General features: G+C 58.4%; 1 protein-coding gene across 1 annotated transcript in view; it reads left to right on the top strand.

Annotated features, from left to right (window-relative positions):
• The window catches only part of ELL (elongation factor for RNA polymerase II), a 66827-nt gene that overhangs the window by 44216 nt on the left and 5128 nt on the right, over nt 1-17483 (top strand). Inside the window, exons 2-8 of the mRNA XM_079115002.1 lie at nt 433-480; nt 6217-6338; nt 6515-6678; nt 8977-9242; nt 10927-11051; nt 14554-14650; nt 15255-15744. Of these exons, the coding sequence (XP_078971128.1) occupies nt 433-480; nt 6217-6338; nt 6515-6678; nt 8977-9242; nt 10927-11051; nt 14554-14650; nt 15255-15744 (1312 nt within the window). The remainder of the gene's footprint in view (nt 1-432; nt 481-6216; nt 6339-6514; nt 6679-8976; nt 9243-10926; nt 11052-14553; nt 14651-15254; nt 15745-17483) is intronic.

Here is a 17483-nt window from a genome sequence, read left to right as displayed (position 1 = left end):
TGGGAGTCTGTGTGATCTGGGTCGCTCCATCCTGTCCTCACTGTTTGCTGGTGGGGCAGTGGGGCCACAGGCACTTGGAGCCCTGCGTCCCTTCTCCTCTCCCCAGGGGAGTCACAGACTAACAACTGCCTCCGAAGACATGGAACACATTCCTGCGTCTGGAGCCCTGGGACTGCTTGCCGCCAGCCTCTCCTCTTGGGGCTGCCTGTTGCCCATGTGTGAAGCTCTGGTTTTGCCCCTCTGTGCCCATTGGGAGAACTCCTGCTGATCCTTCAGAACCCTGCTTCCAGTGACCTGTCCTGAAATTTTTACACCATGCCTGTTTTCTTTCACCTTTCCTAAAATCAGTCCTTGTTATCCTGCTCCTTTTATAATGAGAAAGTGAGTCCAAATTTCTAAATGTCTTCATTGACACCCTGTATTTTTTTGTAGGATTCTCTTTCCCTGAGACCATCGATCCGATTTCAAGGAAGCCAAGGGGTAAGTCTTTTTGTCTTGTCCTGACGTTTCCAGTCTGTGCTTGCTTGCAGGGCACAGCAGCAGGCTCAGGGCAGCATTTTGGCCTGGACCACTTCTGTGCCAGGCTGGGACCCTGGGCCTGTCAGATCCTCTGGATGGCCCGAGGCCCAAGGCCACACCAGCCAGGCTCCCAGTGCCCACAGCAGGCTGTTGATGGTCAGAGGGCAGCTCTCCTGCAGCCCCTGCCCACCTGGCTCCCACACCCCGGTCTTCAAGACCCTCTCAGTGTGTTGGTGAACACTGTGACCATGGGTGTTTGTCTGCATTTTGGTGGGTGAGGGGGTCCTAGAAACTCTGCTTCCTTCTAAATGATTGTTACAGAAACATAATGGAATGAAGGAAGGGGGGCTCTACTCTCGCCCCCCAGGCCTCCGGCTGTCTTCCTCACCCACCAAACACCTTGGAGCTGTTTGGTTTTTCTCCTCGTCCTCATTGTACAGTGTGTGCATGAAGGTGCCTTGTCACAGCTACCCGCCATGACCCTTCCTCCCAGCCTGGGGCTCCTCATGGCTCGAGGGTAGACGAGATGGTCAGTGGACTTTCCAGAGCCCCCGAGTGCTGCAGTGTGTGTCCTCAGATGTCTGTGTGTCCAGATGTGCAAGGTTCCATATTAAGGACCATCTCTGCAGTCCCTGCAAGGCTGCAGTCCTTGAGGGGATTGGAGACCCTCAGGCTGCCCTGGCATTTTCTCTCTCCTCCGGAAATCCTCCATTCCCCTTAGGGCCTGCAGCTGATTGGCAGGGCCACCCAGACCACGAGTGTCATCTTTACCTATTCACAGCCACTGGTTGTAGATGGTGACCACGTTGACAGATGCCTCCGTCACACACCTGAACAGGAGTGCAGTGGGGATGGGATCCCTGAATCTGTGGCTGCCTTTTGGTCATCTCCCTTTACCTTCCTGACATTCCGCCAGGGTCAGAGGTCAGCACCAAGGCCAGGCTAGCCTTGTCCTGTGCTTGCTGGGCTCCACAGTGCCCCCTGGTGCCCAGAGCCTCTCCGACCTGAGCAGCGGGTCAGTCCTCCCTCTGTCCCTTGGTCTCCCAGTTGGTAAAATGGGGGAGAGGCTGTCCACTGTGAGGGGCATCTGCAGGTTGAACTTGCCATCAGGAGAACGAGCTCAGCCACTTGTGCGCATCTCCTGCTAGATGGTGAGCACACAGTGGCCCACCTGGCCACCTCCCTGCCTCTATATAGGTGCTATGAGAGCCAGGGCCCTCCAGGGAAGTTGATGTGCAGAGCAGACAAGTGTGGCAGATTCTGTGGATCGAATCTGTGGCATTTGCCAGATTCCCTGAGAGCAGGGCCACCTGGGGCACATACTTCGCTGCGTTTGCCTTTCCCTTGTCTGCCCTTGGGCTTTCTGCCTTCTCGTGATACCATGGCCTTGGCTGTCAGGGGAACACCTGTAAGCTTTTAACTCTGAGGGGAAATGAGACCCCACCTGGCTGACCCCACCTTCGAAACTCATCAGCAGGATCCCAGTTGATGAAAAAAAGAAAGAAACGTAGTGGTTGTTTTCCAGGGCTGTTCCAGATGCTGGGACTGTGTGCTGCAGCGGGGTCCGAACGATGGTTTCTAGAAGGTCTGTAGGACTTGTCAGAGGCCTTTCACTAGTGACTGTGTGCCTCAGAGGTGGATTCTACAGGAGGCATTAGTGATGGCTACAGAGTTTAGCCACAGGCTTGCTTGACGCTTTGTTGTTTGGAACAGAGACAATTTAGAAACACTCTAAAAGAATAAGGCGATTGCTAGTATGGTAGTGCACACCTGTAAGTCTGGCCACCTGGGATGCTGAGGCAGGAGGATCGCAAGTTCAAAACCAACCTCAGCCAGTTAATGAGACCATAAGCAACTTAATGAGACCCTGCCTCAAAATAAGAAGGACTGGGGATGTGGCTCAGTGGCAAAGCACCCCTGGGTCAATTGCTGGTACCCCAAAGTAATAATAATAAAGGGGTCTCAGAGTTGGGAATCCCTGTGCAGAGACCAAGCAGCCTGGAGACCTCGGGTGGGCAACAACCTGTGGCTTAGAGTTTGGGGAGGAAGCCGAGACCCTTCACTGTGTCAGGAGAGGCCGCTTGCTCCTGGGCATCATGGTCAGCCACTCCAGTGAGTCTCTTCATAAAGCATAATGTGCTGTGTTCTGAGAGTTCACTGAGAAGTAAAGATAGTGAAGAAAGCAAAACTTATCTGAGAGGCCCTCTTGACTGGGGAGCACCTGTTTGGTCAGTACTTGGTTTCCTGTGTGTCACACTCACAGTACCTGGACCCATACTGCCACATGTTTTTATTTTTATTTTTTCTTTTTAGGGCCAAGGACTGAACTCGGGGCCTTGTGCATGCTAGGCCACTGAGCTAAAATCCCCAACCCAATTTTTATTCTTTTAAGTTTAAAAAATTAAAAAGGTTTTTTTCAGTGCTAAGAGTGAAAACCCAGGGCCTTAAACATACAAGGCAAGTTCTGTACCACTGAACTACATCCCAGGACTTTTTTATTTTGAGACGGGGTCTCACTAAGTTGCCCAGGCTGGCCTCAAATTTGCAATCCTCCTGACTCGGCCTCCCAGGTTGCTGGGACGACAGGTGTGTGCCTGACAGTTTGTCTTGATTTTAACTGAGCAGAACGTTGAGGGCTTTTCCCAACTGTTTCACTGCCCTCCCTGACACCTGAGCTTAATTTACCTCTTCGCCCCCCACCCCTGCCAACACCCACACACCCTGCAGCAAAGACCTCACAGAACTCATCTGAGGGACAGGTTGCACAGGGACATGCTGGAAGGGTTCTAGGGAGGCCTGGTATGCACTGGGACCAGAGCCCCCTGGTGGCGATGGGTCAGACCAGCAGGAAGGGCTGAAGGCCTCTGGCGCCCTCCTGCTCTGAAAGCACCGGGCTTGCCTGCATGTGTCTCCAGGCTCTCTCGGGTGCCCAGGAACCCCATATAACCTGGGGTCGGGGCTGGCATCAGAGTAAGGCCACTGGGAGACCCTAGGCACACTGGCCACTGGGACTTGACAGCAGCCTGGAAAGGGCAGCCAAGCCCTCATCCAGCAGGCACAAGGGCCCCTGAGTGGGGGCTGCATTGGGGCTCTGGCCCAGAGCAGAGGCAAGCGCCTGGCAGATGCAGGCTGCTCTGACTCAAGTCCCAAGGCCTGCGTCCCTGGCCTGCTCACTCCAGATGTTGCTGCCCCTCCATGGCCAGCGGCCACCAGCCAGCAGTGCTCAGCCCATTCCTCAGAGTGGCAGTGCTGCAGTGCCTCGGAACCCAAGCCTCGGTCTAGAGGGCCCCGCACTGGCCCTGAGCAAAACCTTCACGACGACCACCGCCTGGCCACAGGTGCCCTCATCAGCAGCATCCTCGTCACCAGCAGCGTGAGGTCTCCCGAGCACCATCTTGAGTTCTGTACCACCCACTGTCCTCTCCATGCCCCTGAGCCCCCACCCAGAGAGACGCACTTCTGTGTCACCACCGTCACCCCCATGTCTCTCCCATCCAGCAGATCTTGGGCAGGCTCAGGGGGGTCCTCGGGGTACTGACCAGGCCCACGGCTACCTAGCCCCTGCCTGCTGGTGATGTGGGGACATGACAGTGTGGATGGTGGGCCCCAGTATCAGGCTCGCCTCGTCTCTGCATGACCAGCCCTGGTCTGGCCCGTAGCTCTCTGCCGAGAACTGTTTCTTCGCTGGACCCAGGTGGGGCCCAAATATGCCCTGGACTGGGCTGCACACAGGGTCCCAGCTGTCACTCATGGGGGCAGGAGCCATAAGCATGGGACTTGAGTCGGGAGCCTCAGTGTCAGCCAGAGCCAGTGTGCCCCCAGTGTCAGAGGCCCGATGGGTGGAGGGGAGCCACCTGTGCCTGGCTCAGCTGAGCCGGGCCCTTCAGGTCTTCCTGATGTCGCATCCCCTAGGCTGCACTGCCAGGCCACGCTCGCCCTGTCGCTGTAGAGAGGCTTGGAATTCTGGGCCTCCAGCCTCTGAGGGGCGTTTCCAGTTATTCTCATCACTGAGTAGAAGTCACATCTGGGAGTGTTGTGTAGACAGGACACAGTGCCTGCCCTGGGTGAGGAGGTGCCTCACTGTTGTCCAGCAGAACAGGCAGGGTCACTCACATGGCTCCAGCCAAGGGTAAGGAGAGTGAGCGAGCGAGGGCTCGTGTCCTGAGGTGAGTCATCGGGGCAGCCGGTCTGATTCTCAGACTGAACGAAAGCCGCTCCATCCTTCTCTGAACCTAATAAAAACATGCTTGTGTTCAGACAGAAGTGGTAGAGGCCAACCTGGTATGGCCACCCTGAGGGTCTCAGGGTATGTGACTAGGTGCAGCCTGTGGTGAGCTTTAGCCACTGGCCATATGTCCTGGGCCTGTGGTGACCCTCAGTTTCCATCAGCACAACAGAGACATGGGCTTCTCCCCTGCAGGGATGTGCACGGGGCCCAGAGCGTGTGTTGGGTAGACGCTGGTGCCCGGCCGGGCAGGGCAGATGGGAGGGTCCACAGACCTGGGATGGCTGCTGCAGAGATGTCCAGGTCCCCCAGGCTGGGAGCCTCTTGCCGGAGCGGGGATGCCAGACATTGCTGTGTTTCAGGAGCAGGGATTTGGGTTGGGCTGGATGGGTCTTGCAACATTTCAGGATGACCCCAGGCTGGGTGCATCTGTGGCTCCCCTTGTGTCCCTGCATACCACAATCCCAACAGAGACCATGCAGCAGGGGGCAGGTGATGGGCGTGCTTCCATGTGGCCTGGTGACTCAGGAGCTGTATTCTTATGGCTCTCGAGGATGGAGTGCAGACAGGCTAAGCTGCCCCTGGGCGCACATGGCAGAGTGGAGATGAGGCCTGCTGCCCACTCCTCCATTCATGGGGACCCAAATACCAGCTGGGAGGAACTTGTGCTCAAGCCCCGGGGTGAATTTAGGAAGGATCCCCCTGGTGGCAGGGGCTCTGAGAGACCCTTCTTTCTTGCCTACCTCCTCAGCTGTCACCCGGCCTTCCCCCAGCATTGGTGGGGCTGGGGGCTAGGACTTAGTGACATTGTCCTGCAGGGAGCCCCAAGTCTGTGCCTGCTCGCCTGCTGCCGCCGTCTGTCCGTTTTCCTGGGAGGACTGTGGCTTTGCCTTCCTGGGCTGCGGAGCTGTGAACTGTGGTGCATGTAAAGCACAGCACACGTTACGTAGCTCGTGGGGGTCCAGACTGCCCGTCTGCAAGCTTCTTCGGGCCCATGCCTGTTTTATTTACGGCCGCTCAGATAGAGTCTGTGTGCCAGGCAGGGAGATTCTGAGAGGACATCTGCTGGTGCCAGTCTCACTGCATTTCACCCGCTTGGGTGCCCAGGTCAGGTCTGCTCGATTTGCTGGGCGGGCAAACGGAGTCGCTCCGCCCGCCCAGGGTCAGACGATCAGGCTGGAGACCCTGCCTCTGGGTGGGTGCTGAGCACTCTGTTCTCAGACCAGAGTGCCCCTGCTACTAAAATCCAGACAGGGCCCTGGCCCCTCCGTGACCATTGTGAGGGCAGAAGGTGGGGACAGCCCCTGGAAGGTCACTGCAGGAAGAGCAGAGGTATGTTTTAGAGGAAACCGTGACACGTCCCTGTTGGGAGGGTTGAGTGGTGGTGATTTGGCAGGACGGGTAGGCCTGGGTGGAGCTGCTGGCCCTCCCCATGCGAGGACCTCCCAGTGACACCCCCGCTCTGCACACAGCACATCTCCATCCCTCAGCCCGACTGCCCCAAGGAGGTGCGAAAGTTCTCCTTCTACCTCTCCAACATTGGCCGCGACAGCCCCCAGGGCAGCTTCGACTGCATCCAGCAGTATGTCTCCAGGTGAGGCGCCCCTGCCCCAGAGCTCCCCAGGCCTGGCTTCAGGCCTCAGCTGCCACCTCTGGGTGGGCTGGGGCGAGTCCTGTCGAAGCTGTGCGGCCCGAGTCGGAGGTGACGTTCAGGTGGTGTGCAGGGGCCTGGGCCCTGTGACCCCCTCTCCTCGGCCCTGTGTCTTACAGCCATGGGGATGTCCACCTGGACTGCCTGGGCAGCATCCAGGACAAGGTCACAGTGTGCGCCACTGATGACTCCTACCAGAAAGCACGCGAGAGTATGGCACAGGCGGAGGAGGAGACCAGGAGCCGTGGCGCCATTGTCATCAAGCCCGGAGGACGCTACCTGGGTGAGCAGTGGGAGCAGCGGGGCCCCGGCCTGCTGGGCAGCTGTGGGGGCTCATCCAAGCCAGGCATTGGCAGAAGTAGTGGGTGGGTCAACAGTGGGGCCAGTCCCTGAGCAGGACCAGATTCCTGGACCAGCATCCAGATCAGGAGGGAAGTTCTAGCCACTTTGGTGGTGGGGCCTGGTGGTGGCAGCTGCGGCCTCGTGAACCCCATGGTGCACAGAGGGGCCCAGGAACTCCAGGAGCGCTGCATCGCGGGCTTCCTCTTAGGTGTGGCCTTGGGGACCTTAACCTTCAGGGAAACAAATGGGCTCCTTAGAAAAAGTGGCGAGACCAGTGAGCGTCCCGTGGGGAGCGAGGATGTGCTTCTTTAAGGAGCACGTCCTGCCGATGCCCTGCTTATCGGAGCTGGAGAGCTGCTGGAACCGGGAACAGGTTGCTCTAGGCTCTGGGCCGGGGAGGTGAATCAGCTTAAAGTAAGAGAACCTCTGTTCTTTTATAAGAAAACGGGGGGGCTGAGCTCAGTGGTGGAGTGCTGCCTGGCACGTGTCAGGCCCTGGGTTTGATTCTCAGCCCCGCAGGTAAATAAATAAATAAAGGTCCATCAACAACTAAAGATATATTTTTAAAAAAAGAAGAAGAAAAAGAAGAAAAGAAAATGAGAAGATTTCACCTCTGTCCTCCTCCCCAAAGAAAACTCTGGATGCAGCCTCAGGTGTCAGTGTGGGAGCTGGTCCTCCTGGCCAGTGCTGGGCCAGGGTGGAGCTGCTCTGTGGCCAGAAACCTCAGGCCGCCCCCGGCAGCAGGCACTGGGCTCTGAGCTGCCTGGCGTGTCTCTCAGGACGCTTCGCCCCCTGCTTTTGCTTCGGAGATGGAGATATGAATGTCCACACACGTTCATTAGTTTATGGGTCCTTTGGCTAAAAAGTTGGTTAAAAATTTTCTCATCATACCACACTGGGCACAGTGATGGTTCTGGAGCAGTTGACATTCTCATGAAAACACTCTTTGTTAAGATGTAAACGTGTATGTCCTGCCTCCGGCCCAGAGTGTCTTGGTGTCCAACCACTCAGCCTGTGGGGACAGAGGCCATTCCTGCTCTCAGGACCTCAGTGAATGGACCCCAGAGGTGTGAGCTGCTGGCCCTGGGGATCCTAAAATACTTCTTTCTGTGTTACTGTGACAAATCAGAGTCTGAGGGATACGCTGAAAAGGAAGTCCTCTTGCCAGGCACGATGTTGCACACCTGTAATCCTGGCAACTCAGGAGGCTGAGGCAGGAGGATCACGAGTTTGAGGCAAACCTGGCAACTTAGCGATACCCTATCTCAAAACAAAAACTACAAAGGGCCTGGTGCAGTGGCACGTGCCTGTGATCCCAGCAGCTCAGGTGGCTGAGGCAGGAGGATCCTGAGTTCACAGGCAGCCTCAGCAGCTCAGTGAGGCCCTGTCTCTAAATAAAATATAAAATAGGGCTGGGGATGTGGCTTAGTGGTCAAGTGCCCTTGAGGTCAATCCCTAGTACCCACCTCCCCACCACACACACACAAAAAAAAAAAACCTAAAAAGGACTGGGATGTGGGTCAGTGGATTCAATGCCCAGTATCAAGGAGAAGGAGGGCCCCTAAAGAGCTTCGTGGCTGAAGTCCTCAAGCTGTGCTGCTCAGCTTACTTGGCCAGGTGCCTTCCTCAGGAGACCAAGGCTGTGTTGGCTTCTGATTGGAGGTCATGCAGAATTGTGGCATGCTGGACCCTGCTATGTCCCTGTTGCCTCTGGGAATGAGGGCACACCCACATCCCCAGGGTCCCAAGCACAGCCATGCTTGCTAGAGGACACTTACTGGGGCCCATAGCTGGGGACCTGCACGCACTCGAGTCTGTACAGCAGCTGTCTGAAGTGGCCCTGACACCTATTCCTGCTTATTAAAAAAAAAAGGCAGAGCTGCAGGGCTGGTATAGACTGCGAAGTCCAGGCCCCAGGGGCCCCTATCTCTAGTTCAGGGACCCCCATTCGATGCCTCCACCTCCAGAGTGGTCCGTGTCTGGTTTCCTGGACTCAGGTCACCGTGACACAGTTAGTTGAGGCCCCAAGCGCCCTGCTGTGTGCTTCATCTCCCACTTCTAAGGCAGGGCCCCTGAGGTGACTGACTGGTTGGCGCAGGTGGCGCTGCACTCTTGGACGTCCAGTGCTCAACCTTGGCTTGGTGTGGGGCTCAGGCCGCTGTCTGCCCTAGTCTCTGTGTGAGCACAAGGTGTCCCCCGTGGCCACCCCCGCTCCCTAATGCCCAGGCTCTTGTTGCAGGCAAGAAGGTTCACTTTCGGAAGCCAGCCCCGGGGGCGACAGATGCAGTGCCTTCCCGGAAGCGGGCCACTCCCATCAACCTGGCAAGCGCCATCAGGAAGAGCGGTGTGAGCGGGACCAGCGGGGTGTCCCAGAGGCCTTTCCGTGACCGGGTGCTGCACCTTCTGGCCCTGAGGCCCTACCGGAAGGCTGAGCTGCTGCTGAGGCTGCAGAAGGATGGCCTGGCACAGGCAGACAAGGACTCGCTGGATGGCCTGCTCCAGCAGGTGGGGACCGGGCCGCATGCCCAGCCCATTCCAGTGCCACGCACCACAGTGGCTTCCACAGTGGTGTCTTGTGGGGCTGTCTGGGAAGAGCCCTCCCGGTTAGAACACACTTAATCGTGGGGCGTCCCTCCTGTGGTGTTGACTAATGGGCAGCAGCAAGTCCAGGAAGTCACAGCCACATCTGCTCTTGCCGGGATTGTAGATCTGGAGCCTGGGGACTTGCAGCATAGCGCTCAGGCTCAGCAGGCAGATGGCCGTGTGGATAGCTCGCTGCCACTCGCCGACCGTGAGCCTGTGTACCCGGGACCCTCAGACTTCACCTGACAGGAGTGCCACCACACACCTCTCTCAGAGAAGGCGAGGGAGCCGGGGGAAGGTGGTGCTGGCAGGAGCACGCTGAGCAGGAGCCTGGTGCTCACCATCTTCCCAGGGACTTGGGCGGCTGATGCGGGAGGCCAGCCTGAGCAACTTAGGAAGACCCTGTCTCAAAATTAAAATTTCAAAAAGGAATGGGGGTGGAGCCCAGTGGTAGAGCCCTGGCCTCCACCACAAGCACCGCAAACAAACCACCCCCGTCCCTCTCACCAGTGCTCACGCAGACACCCACCCTGGCTTCCAGGCGCTGGGAAGCGAGCGGCTCTTGTGCTGGCTTCCAGCCATCAGCCAGGCCTGAGGGGAAGTGGGTATTCTGCCTGGGAGCCTGCTGGGAGGTGTGTCCCATCCTGGCAGCAGGATGTCCACGGTCTCATCCATCAGCTCACCCAGGGCCCCTGCAGCTGGGAACAGGTTGGTGCCTGCCATAGCAGAAGGCATGCACGATGCTGGGCGGTGACATGGCAGCTGGATTTCAGAATGCATTTCCACTTTCACCACGTCCATTGTCTCTGGTGCAGCCCGAGGCCAGTGGGACTCAGAGTGGTCTCGGAGGGTGTTGGTATGGCTGCCATCCACCTAGTTCCCGCTCCTTACATGGAACTGAGGGCAACATCTGTGAAAGACTGGGGCATCGGGGTGTTCTGAAGTTCAGCATGAGGCAGGGTAGGGAGGACGGGCCTCTGCGACCCTGCTGTGGACAAGCCAGAGCCCGCTGCCTGGCAGGCAGGCCCCGCCCCAGCCACAGGTGCTGGGGAGCTGTGGTCAAGTGCTGCCCTCAGCCCGCAGCCTACGGAGACACTCCCTGGAGCCCATAAAAGCGCCGAATCCCCGGCCTTTTGAGAGGACAGCCACCTGAGCTGCTGCCCCTGGAGCCCAGAGCACTTGCCCATGGAAGCACTGGGATTCGGAGCCCTTGTGGGACGCCACCATAGCACAGGAAACGGCGACTGTAGGGCAGAAGGCTGTGGGCAGGTGGGCTTAGCCTTCTGCCTCTGCTCTGGGAGCCAGTCTGAAAGGGACGGTGGTGGGGGCTGGTGATGGTCTCGGAAGTCTCAGGAGTGTAGATGGCGGTGCTTCTGTTTTGGAGCCAGTCTGGCTCCCAGTGTCTGAGACGTGGATCTGGACTCACGCCCTGACCACCCTTGTCCCTGTGCACCCCAAAGCTCTGGGGGTGGCACGGCAGGAGTGGGCCACCTGCTCCCCTCCTCTGTCTGGCTCTGTCTGTCCCTGCACACTTCCTCCATCAGATGTTTTCCGCAGAGCCTGTCTCTCAGGCTTCCTGCAAGGTGACGGTGGCTCTGTGCTGCAGGTGGCCAATGTGAATGCCAAGGACGGCACGTGCACGCTGAGGGACTGCATGTACAAGGACGTGCAGAAGGACTGGCCTGGCTACTCCGAGGGGGACCAGCAGCTGCTGAAGCGAATGCTTGTCCGGTAATGCGTCCTCCGTCCCCTCCCCTGAGCACATCCCAAAGATGCGGGTGACTTTCCACTACCCCAAAGGTCAGGTGGCCCAAGCTGGAAGTCCTGGAAGCCCTCCTGACTGTCCTCCCACTGCCCCCAGTCCCTGTGGTCTCCCACTGGTCGGTAGGGGAGGGCCAGTGCCCGAGGTGGAGGGTGTGAGTCACCTGGCTCCAGCCAAGGAACCCTTAAACCAAAGGCCTCAGTGAGCCCAGCCAGCTGTGGCTGTCCCCCACTTCCCAGCCGGCTTCCTTTCACAGCCAGTGTCCCCAGAGGCCACTGCTGAACCTCTCGGGAACCCAAGGCTGAGAGAATGAGGCAAAGAGCCCTCCCTGCAGTTGTGATTAAGCAACCTTAATTAAACACATCCCCTCTCCAACTGATTGGGCCCCAGGGTCAGGGCAGTGGGCCCTGGGGATCGGGCCAAGGAGGCGGGCTGCTGGTGCTTCCCTGCACAGCGCTCCTGCGCTCAGAGCAGGCTGGTGGCTAATCAGTCCTTAAGTGATTGCTCTGGGACCAGGAGCTATTTGTGAGTTTGTTGTGGCTTTTCTACGTTTTCCTGTCTAGAAAGCAGAGGGAGGTTGGGGGTCACTCCAGTGCCCTCCAGGGGGCAGCGTTGGTGCTTCACCTGCTCGCCCGTGCTGAGCACCCTGCCTGGAGCTTGCTGGTCCTGGGTGAGCGTGCTGACTGGAGCCCAGTGTCTCCCCTGGGAGGTCCTCTACTACTCCAGCTAACCTCCCAGCAGCACTGTGCCCTCCTTCCTCCAGCTGTTTCCACCTGCCACACACTGGGCAGAGGACCGTCAGAGACGTTCACCTAGTGTGTGGAAGTATAAGGCTGCACCCAGTCTGCCCCTGCCTGTCCTTCCCCTGGAGCCCTCTCTGTGTGTCCAGTGTGCTTAGACCCCAGTGGCTCTGTGCCTGCTGGTTTGCCCCAGCCCAGGCAGGGGAGCTGCTGTGTGGGTCAGTGGGAAACAGTCTCTGGCCACATCCACAGGGCAGCTGGGCAGAAGCTTCCTTGCGTGCCTGCCCCAGCCACCCCTGCTCACCTCCATCTGAGATTGTTCCCTCTGGTGAGCTGCTGCTCCGCGGAGCCCATGGGCAATCAGCTCTTGCTAGGGGCTTGGGGATCTTGTCTGCCGGGGTATGGGAAGAAGAGTGGGATCAGCGTCCCAATGCCTGTGCGTGCACATCTGCATGGCTTCTTTTTCATGTTGAGGTTGCCCCTGCCCAAAGAAGGCCCTGCAGAGAGCAGTTGTAGTTTTTTGGCATATTTCTAGCTGTAAACGGACACAATATCTTTACTTAATTTTTCATGTGGTGCTGAGAATTGAACCCAGGGCCTCACACCTGCTAGGCAAGTGCTCTGCCACTGAGCCACAACCCAGCTCCAAGATAGCAGTTTTTGAAAGCAAGGCCTCACTTAGAACAGGAAGGGAAGACAGGACCTTGGAGTGTTTCCTTTGTTACAGGGAAGGCCAGCCCGATGCAGGTCGCCAAGCAGGCAGAGTGGGGGGGACCAGCCTCCCTGCAGAAGGCCCACAGCAGAGCCCTGTGCCTTGTCACAGCTGCACTGTTGGTTTGTCTGTGCCCTCTTCTCGGTCCATCAACTCTGAGCTCTTTGTTTATCTACTCACCTCTTCTCCCTGTGAGTGGGTCAGAAGTCCTTCACGTCCCCTCAGGAACCCGACTCCACCAGAACCCCATGTGTGCTGGGGGCCTCACCCCCAGGCCGAGATGCTCCTTTCTCACCTCGGCCTCCATCCCTGGGCCTGCAGCTGCCTCTTGCTCCTCCCTGGGGCCGAGGGAACAGCACTCCTGGGACTGCTCTCTGAGGAAAGGGCTCTGGAGGTCCTCCCGCCCCGCTTCATACCCCAGCGGCAGCGGCAGCAGTTGGCCAAGACTTGACTTTCAGAGCCAAATGCACTTTCCCTCCATGTTGAAGAGCTGGCCTTTGGTCAGAGGCCTCCTGACCCAGCCCTTTCTCACCCGTCCATGTGGTCACGAGTGTACCAGGCAGGTGCCTAGGGTGGCACCATGGCGCTCACAGCTTGAAAACTCACCTGTTACTTCAGTCCTCTGTGTGGCCCAGAAAGGACGCCAGTGCCTGGTAGTTTTCCCTCCTGCTTTCTCTAATCCTGCCACTGGGGGGCCATCTTGCCCTGGTCTTCCTTGTTCTCACTTCTCTCTCTCTCACACTTTTGGGAGATTTCTTCAGCTTCCATCCCGCTGTCGTCCTGCCATAACTCCTAGTTTCTGAGAGTCTTTTCCTGATTGCTGTTTTGTAGCATTATGTTCTTGTTTCATGAAAGTGAGGTTATGTCTAATCTTCTCTCCCTGAGGAGAGTAAAAAGAAGTAACAGCTTTATTGAGATGCGTTTATGTAACACAAGTCGCCTGTTTAAAGTGAACAACGTCAGGGAACATTCAGCACATTCCAACCTTGTGCAGCCACTGCTGCTGTTCCAGAACCATTCTCCTCACCCCCCAAACCAAAACCAGCCCATCAGCAGTCCCCAGCCTCTCTCCACACACCTCTCTTCAGCCACTAATGTGTTTCCTGTCCCTGTGGGTTCGCCTGTTGAGAACATTCCATGTCAGTGGAATCACACACTGTCTGGCCTTTTGTGTGTGGCTTTTGTCACTCAGCCTCATGCTTTCAAGGTTCGTCCATGGTGTAGCCTGTCAGCGCTTCATTCCTCTTTACAGCTGAGTGATGTTCCACTGTGACTGGACCACACTCTGTTGATCCTGTCATCTGTTGACGGGCATTTGGGTTGTTTTCACCTTTTGCCAGTGATGAGTAATGCTGCTATGAACATTGGAGTCCCCAGCAAGACTCAGCTTGTACCCTAAGTGCCAGGTCAGTTTTATGTGCCCCTAGTCTCCATGTAAATGAGCAGCCAGTCAACTAGCCCTCCTCTGGGTACTGGACACTGTCTGAGACTGTTTTGCATTACCATAACAAAACGCCTCAGGCTGGGTAACTTTATAAAGAGAGGAGGTTAATTTTAACTCATGGTTCTGGAGACAGAGGGCCTGCATGTAGTGATAGCATTTTGCTGGCAGGGTCCTGCAGTGGTGCAGGTTGTCACGTGCTGAGAAAAGGGTGTGTGTATGTTAGTGTCTGTTTTCTGGTCTCTTCCATCTCCACCAGGACTCAATTATGGGGGCTCCGTCTCGATGACCTTATCTAACCTTAATCGCTCCCCAGAGGCCTCCTCTTACCTCCCAGTGGGGCCTCAGCTTCACCACGTGACGCCTTGGAGGACGTGCACAGACCTCCTGTGCCGACTGGTCCAGGTGCCCTCCAGCTGCTCCCTGCCGGCGCCCGGGCTCCCACCGTTCCCGCTGCACTCGGCCGGGCTCTGGTTTTCGGAATGGTTTCGGGAGGCGTCTTCTCCCAGCTTCCTGGCCAAGGGTCGTCCCATCCAGCGCTGCCGCGGACCCTGACCCACCCCTGCTTCTCCTTGCAGGAAGCTGTGCCAGCCGCAGAGCGCAGGCAGCCTGCCCGCAGAGCCGGGGGCCGCCAGCCCCCCGGGCGAGCACGGGAGCTCCGCCTCGCCACCTCAGGTAGCAGCAGCGCCCGCCCAGTGTGGAAGTGAGAAGGGGTGGGCACTTGGGGCCACTCCGCCGTGGGTCTCCCCTGTGAGCCAGAGGGCCCATCCTGGTGTCCTGTCCACCTGCCACTGTCAGGCTCCTTTGCTTGGAGGGTGTCTTCGTCTTCCGTGGCTGCGGGTCTGGGGAGATGAGGCTGTGCACCCCCTCGGAGCTACTGATTCCCCAGGGTGCCCCCTTGTCACTCCAGTGACTGAGGGGCAAGCTGTGCCTGGAAGCCAAATTTTGGGGGACCCTGTCTTCATCAGTCTCCTGGCTCCTGTGACTTGGAAATCTGCCCAGCATAGTGACACTTCAAAGCACTTCTGCAGGCTGGGGCAGGGTCCAGTCTTGGCCCCAGCTGCCCTTCCCCTGCATGTGGCTCTGGGGCGGGCGCCCTACATGTGCTGCATGTGCTGGACTGAACCCACCCTGCCACAAGCTCCGAGTCCTGACTCGGGGTCTGGGTGCCCCCTGTGGCCAGAGGATGCCTAACAGGCAGGCACTGGGTTTCCCAGGGACCTGGTGCTGCCTGGAGGCTCCCCAGCTCCCCTCTGAAATCATCTCCATTTCTTTGTAGAAACGGCCACAGCCACCTGATTTCATCGACCCCCTGGCCAACAAGAAACCCAGGATATCACACTTTGCCCAGAGAGCCCAGCCTGCCCTCAATGGGAAACTGGGTGTGCCCAATGGCCGTGAGGCCCTGCTGCCCACCCCGGGGCCACCGACCAGCGCAGACACCCTCAGCTCCAGTGCCCACCTCCCTCTGCGACTGGAGCCCCCACGGGCCCACGACCCCCTGACCGATGTTAGCAATGACCTGGGCCACAGTGGCCAGGACAGTAAGCACGGGGAGGCAACTGCCCCCAGCCCTGCCACTCACCTCAGTATTCCCCTGCTGACGGACTACACCCAGCCCGATAGGCCCCATGACAGCCCTGCCCGCAGCAAGCCCAAGAAGAAGTCCAAGAAGCACAAAGACAAGGAGAGGGCGGCCGAGGACAGGCACCGGGCCCAGTCACCAGATCACGCTCCTCCTACCCACAGAGCCCCGCCTGACGCCCCAGGTAGGTGCCCCCACCCGTCCCCACTTTCACGGGGTGTCAAGAGGATTCAGGGGGCAGGGGCTGTGGCTCAGTGGTAGAGCACTCGCCTAGCATGTGTGAGGCACTGGGTCTGATTTTCAGCACCACATAAAAATAAATAGAGGTATTGTATTCATCTGAAAGAAAAGTATTAAAAGAAGAAGATGATGATTCAGTATGCTGGGGCCTGAGGGAGGTCACACTGCCTGCCAGGCCCTGCAGCCTCTGGCCCCCTGTGTTCTGGCAACTGTTCTGACTGTCCCTCTGCTGTGTGTCTGGGGAGCACCGTGGCTGAGGCCTGGTGCTGCTTGCCCTTCCCTGTGTGCTGTGTGCAAGGGGGTAACCCCATGGAGAGGAGAGAGGACTCTGGATGCTAAGAGGCAGCAGGGGGCTGCTGGGGCCCAGGGAAGGAAATGGAGGGACGGGGAGCCAGCTCCACCCAGGGAGACCTTGGGAGACCTGGGCCACGGTCACCTTGTGTGACCGGCTGAGGAGTTGGGTTTGGGCATGTGTGGGAAGGATCAGAAGACCGGGACAGGGTCTTGGCAGGACTGGGAAGCTCCAAGAAAAGCTGGAAATGGGGGTTCTCAGCAAGGGGACCCTTCCTCCCACATCCCGGGCCTTGTGTGCTGGGCAGGGGCTCTGGCACTGGGCCACACCCAGCCCAACAGAGGAAATTTTGTGATGGGGAGTCAGTGTGGGCCACTGAGGGGTGACGTGGACCAGCATGGTGCTCTCCAGAGAGGCAGGGCTGGTGGTAGGTGCCTGAGGTCACAGTCATGGGCACCTGAGCTGAGCAGGCACCTTATTGCTGCCTCCTTGGATGCTAGCAGCCCCACGGGTGGGACCTCCTGCAGTAGTGACAGCAAAGCCCCCACCTTGCTCCCCAGCACTGGGAGCAGCCTGAGCTCTGCTGCCTGTTGCTACTTTAGCGTGGTTTCTCCAGGCACGAGCCCAAGTGCAGGTCCCTGGGACTATGGCTTTCATGAGGTGTCCCACCACCCCCCAGAAAGGCTACATCACCCCTGCCTCTGCCAGGGACAGAAAAGTAGGAGCCCGTGCAGCTGGCGTGTGGCCTGCAGTGTGTGGGTCAGGCTGAGAGGCGCCCTCTGGGCAGCTGGTCTCAGGGCCTGGGGTGGTCGCCTCGGGGTTTGGAGTCAGGCACGGGGCGAGGAGCGCTGCCCGGCGTGGCCTCCCTTCATCCCCAGCACTGTGAAAGATCAAAATTGGAAAGGACAGCGTGGTGCAGGGTGGGCTGTCTCCCCATCTGGACATGGGTCCCTGTGCAGGGTCAATCCCACCAGGTGGAGAGATGGGGAGAGAAGCCGCTGGGCCGTGTTCCCAGAGAAGCTCCCTGGCAAGGAAGCTCGGCCGGCCGCAGCAGGGCCTGAGCAGGCAGGGGCCACAAGACTTGGTAAGGCCAGACTTCAAGGTCCCACTGGCCCTGGGTCAAGCTGGCCCTGGGCCTTGGTTTCCCTGTTTGTCATCCCACTGGGTGAAAATCTTCAGAGGGTTAAATGAGGAGGTGCCAGCAGGGCCCAGCACACAGCAGTCCCCACTCCAGGAAGCCCAGGGAGGCCTTGCTGACCTCACCCCTCAGCCTGGCCAGAGTCGGCAGGGGCTGTCCAGCACATGCCCCGGGGGCTAAGGTTGGGCGTGCGTGGATGGCCACGCACGGCCCCAGCTGGGGATGTTAGCTTAGAGCCCTGGGGGACTGTTCT

Source organism: Sciurus vulgaris (assembly GCF_902686455.1).
Source record: "Sciurus vulgaris genome assembly, chromosome: 16".
NCBI classification, from domain to species: domain Eukaryota; kingdom Metazoa; phylum Chordata; class Mammalia; order Rodentia; family Sciuridae; genus Sciurus; species Sciurus vulgaris.
The sequence above is the reverse complement of the archived record's forward strand: the minus strand, read 5'-3'. Positions and strand labels throughout refer to the sequence as shown.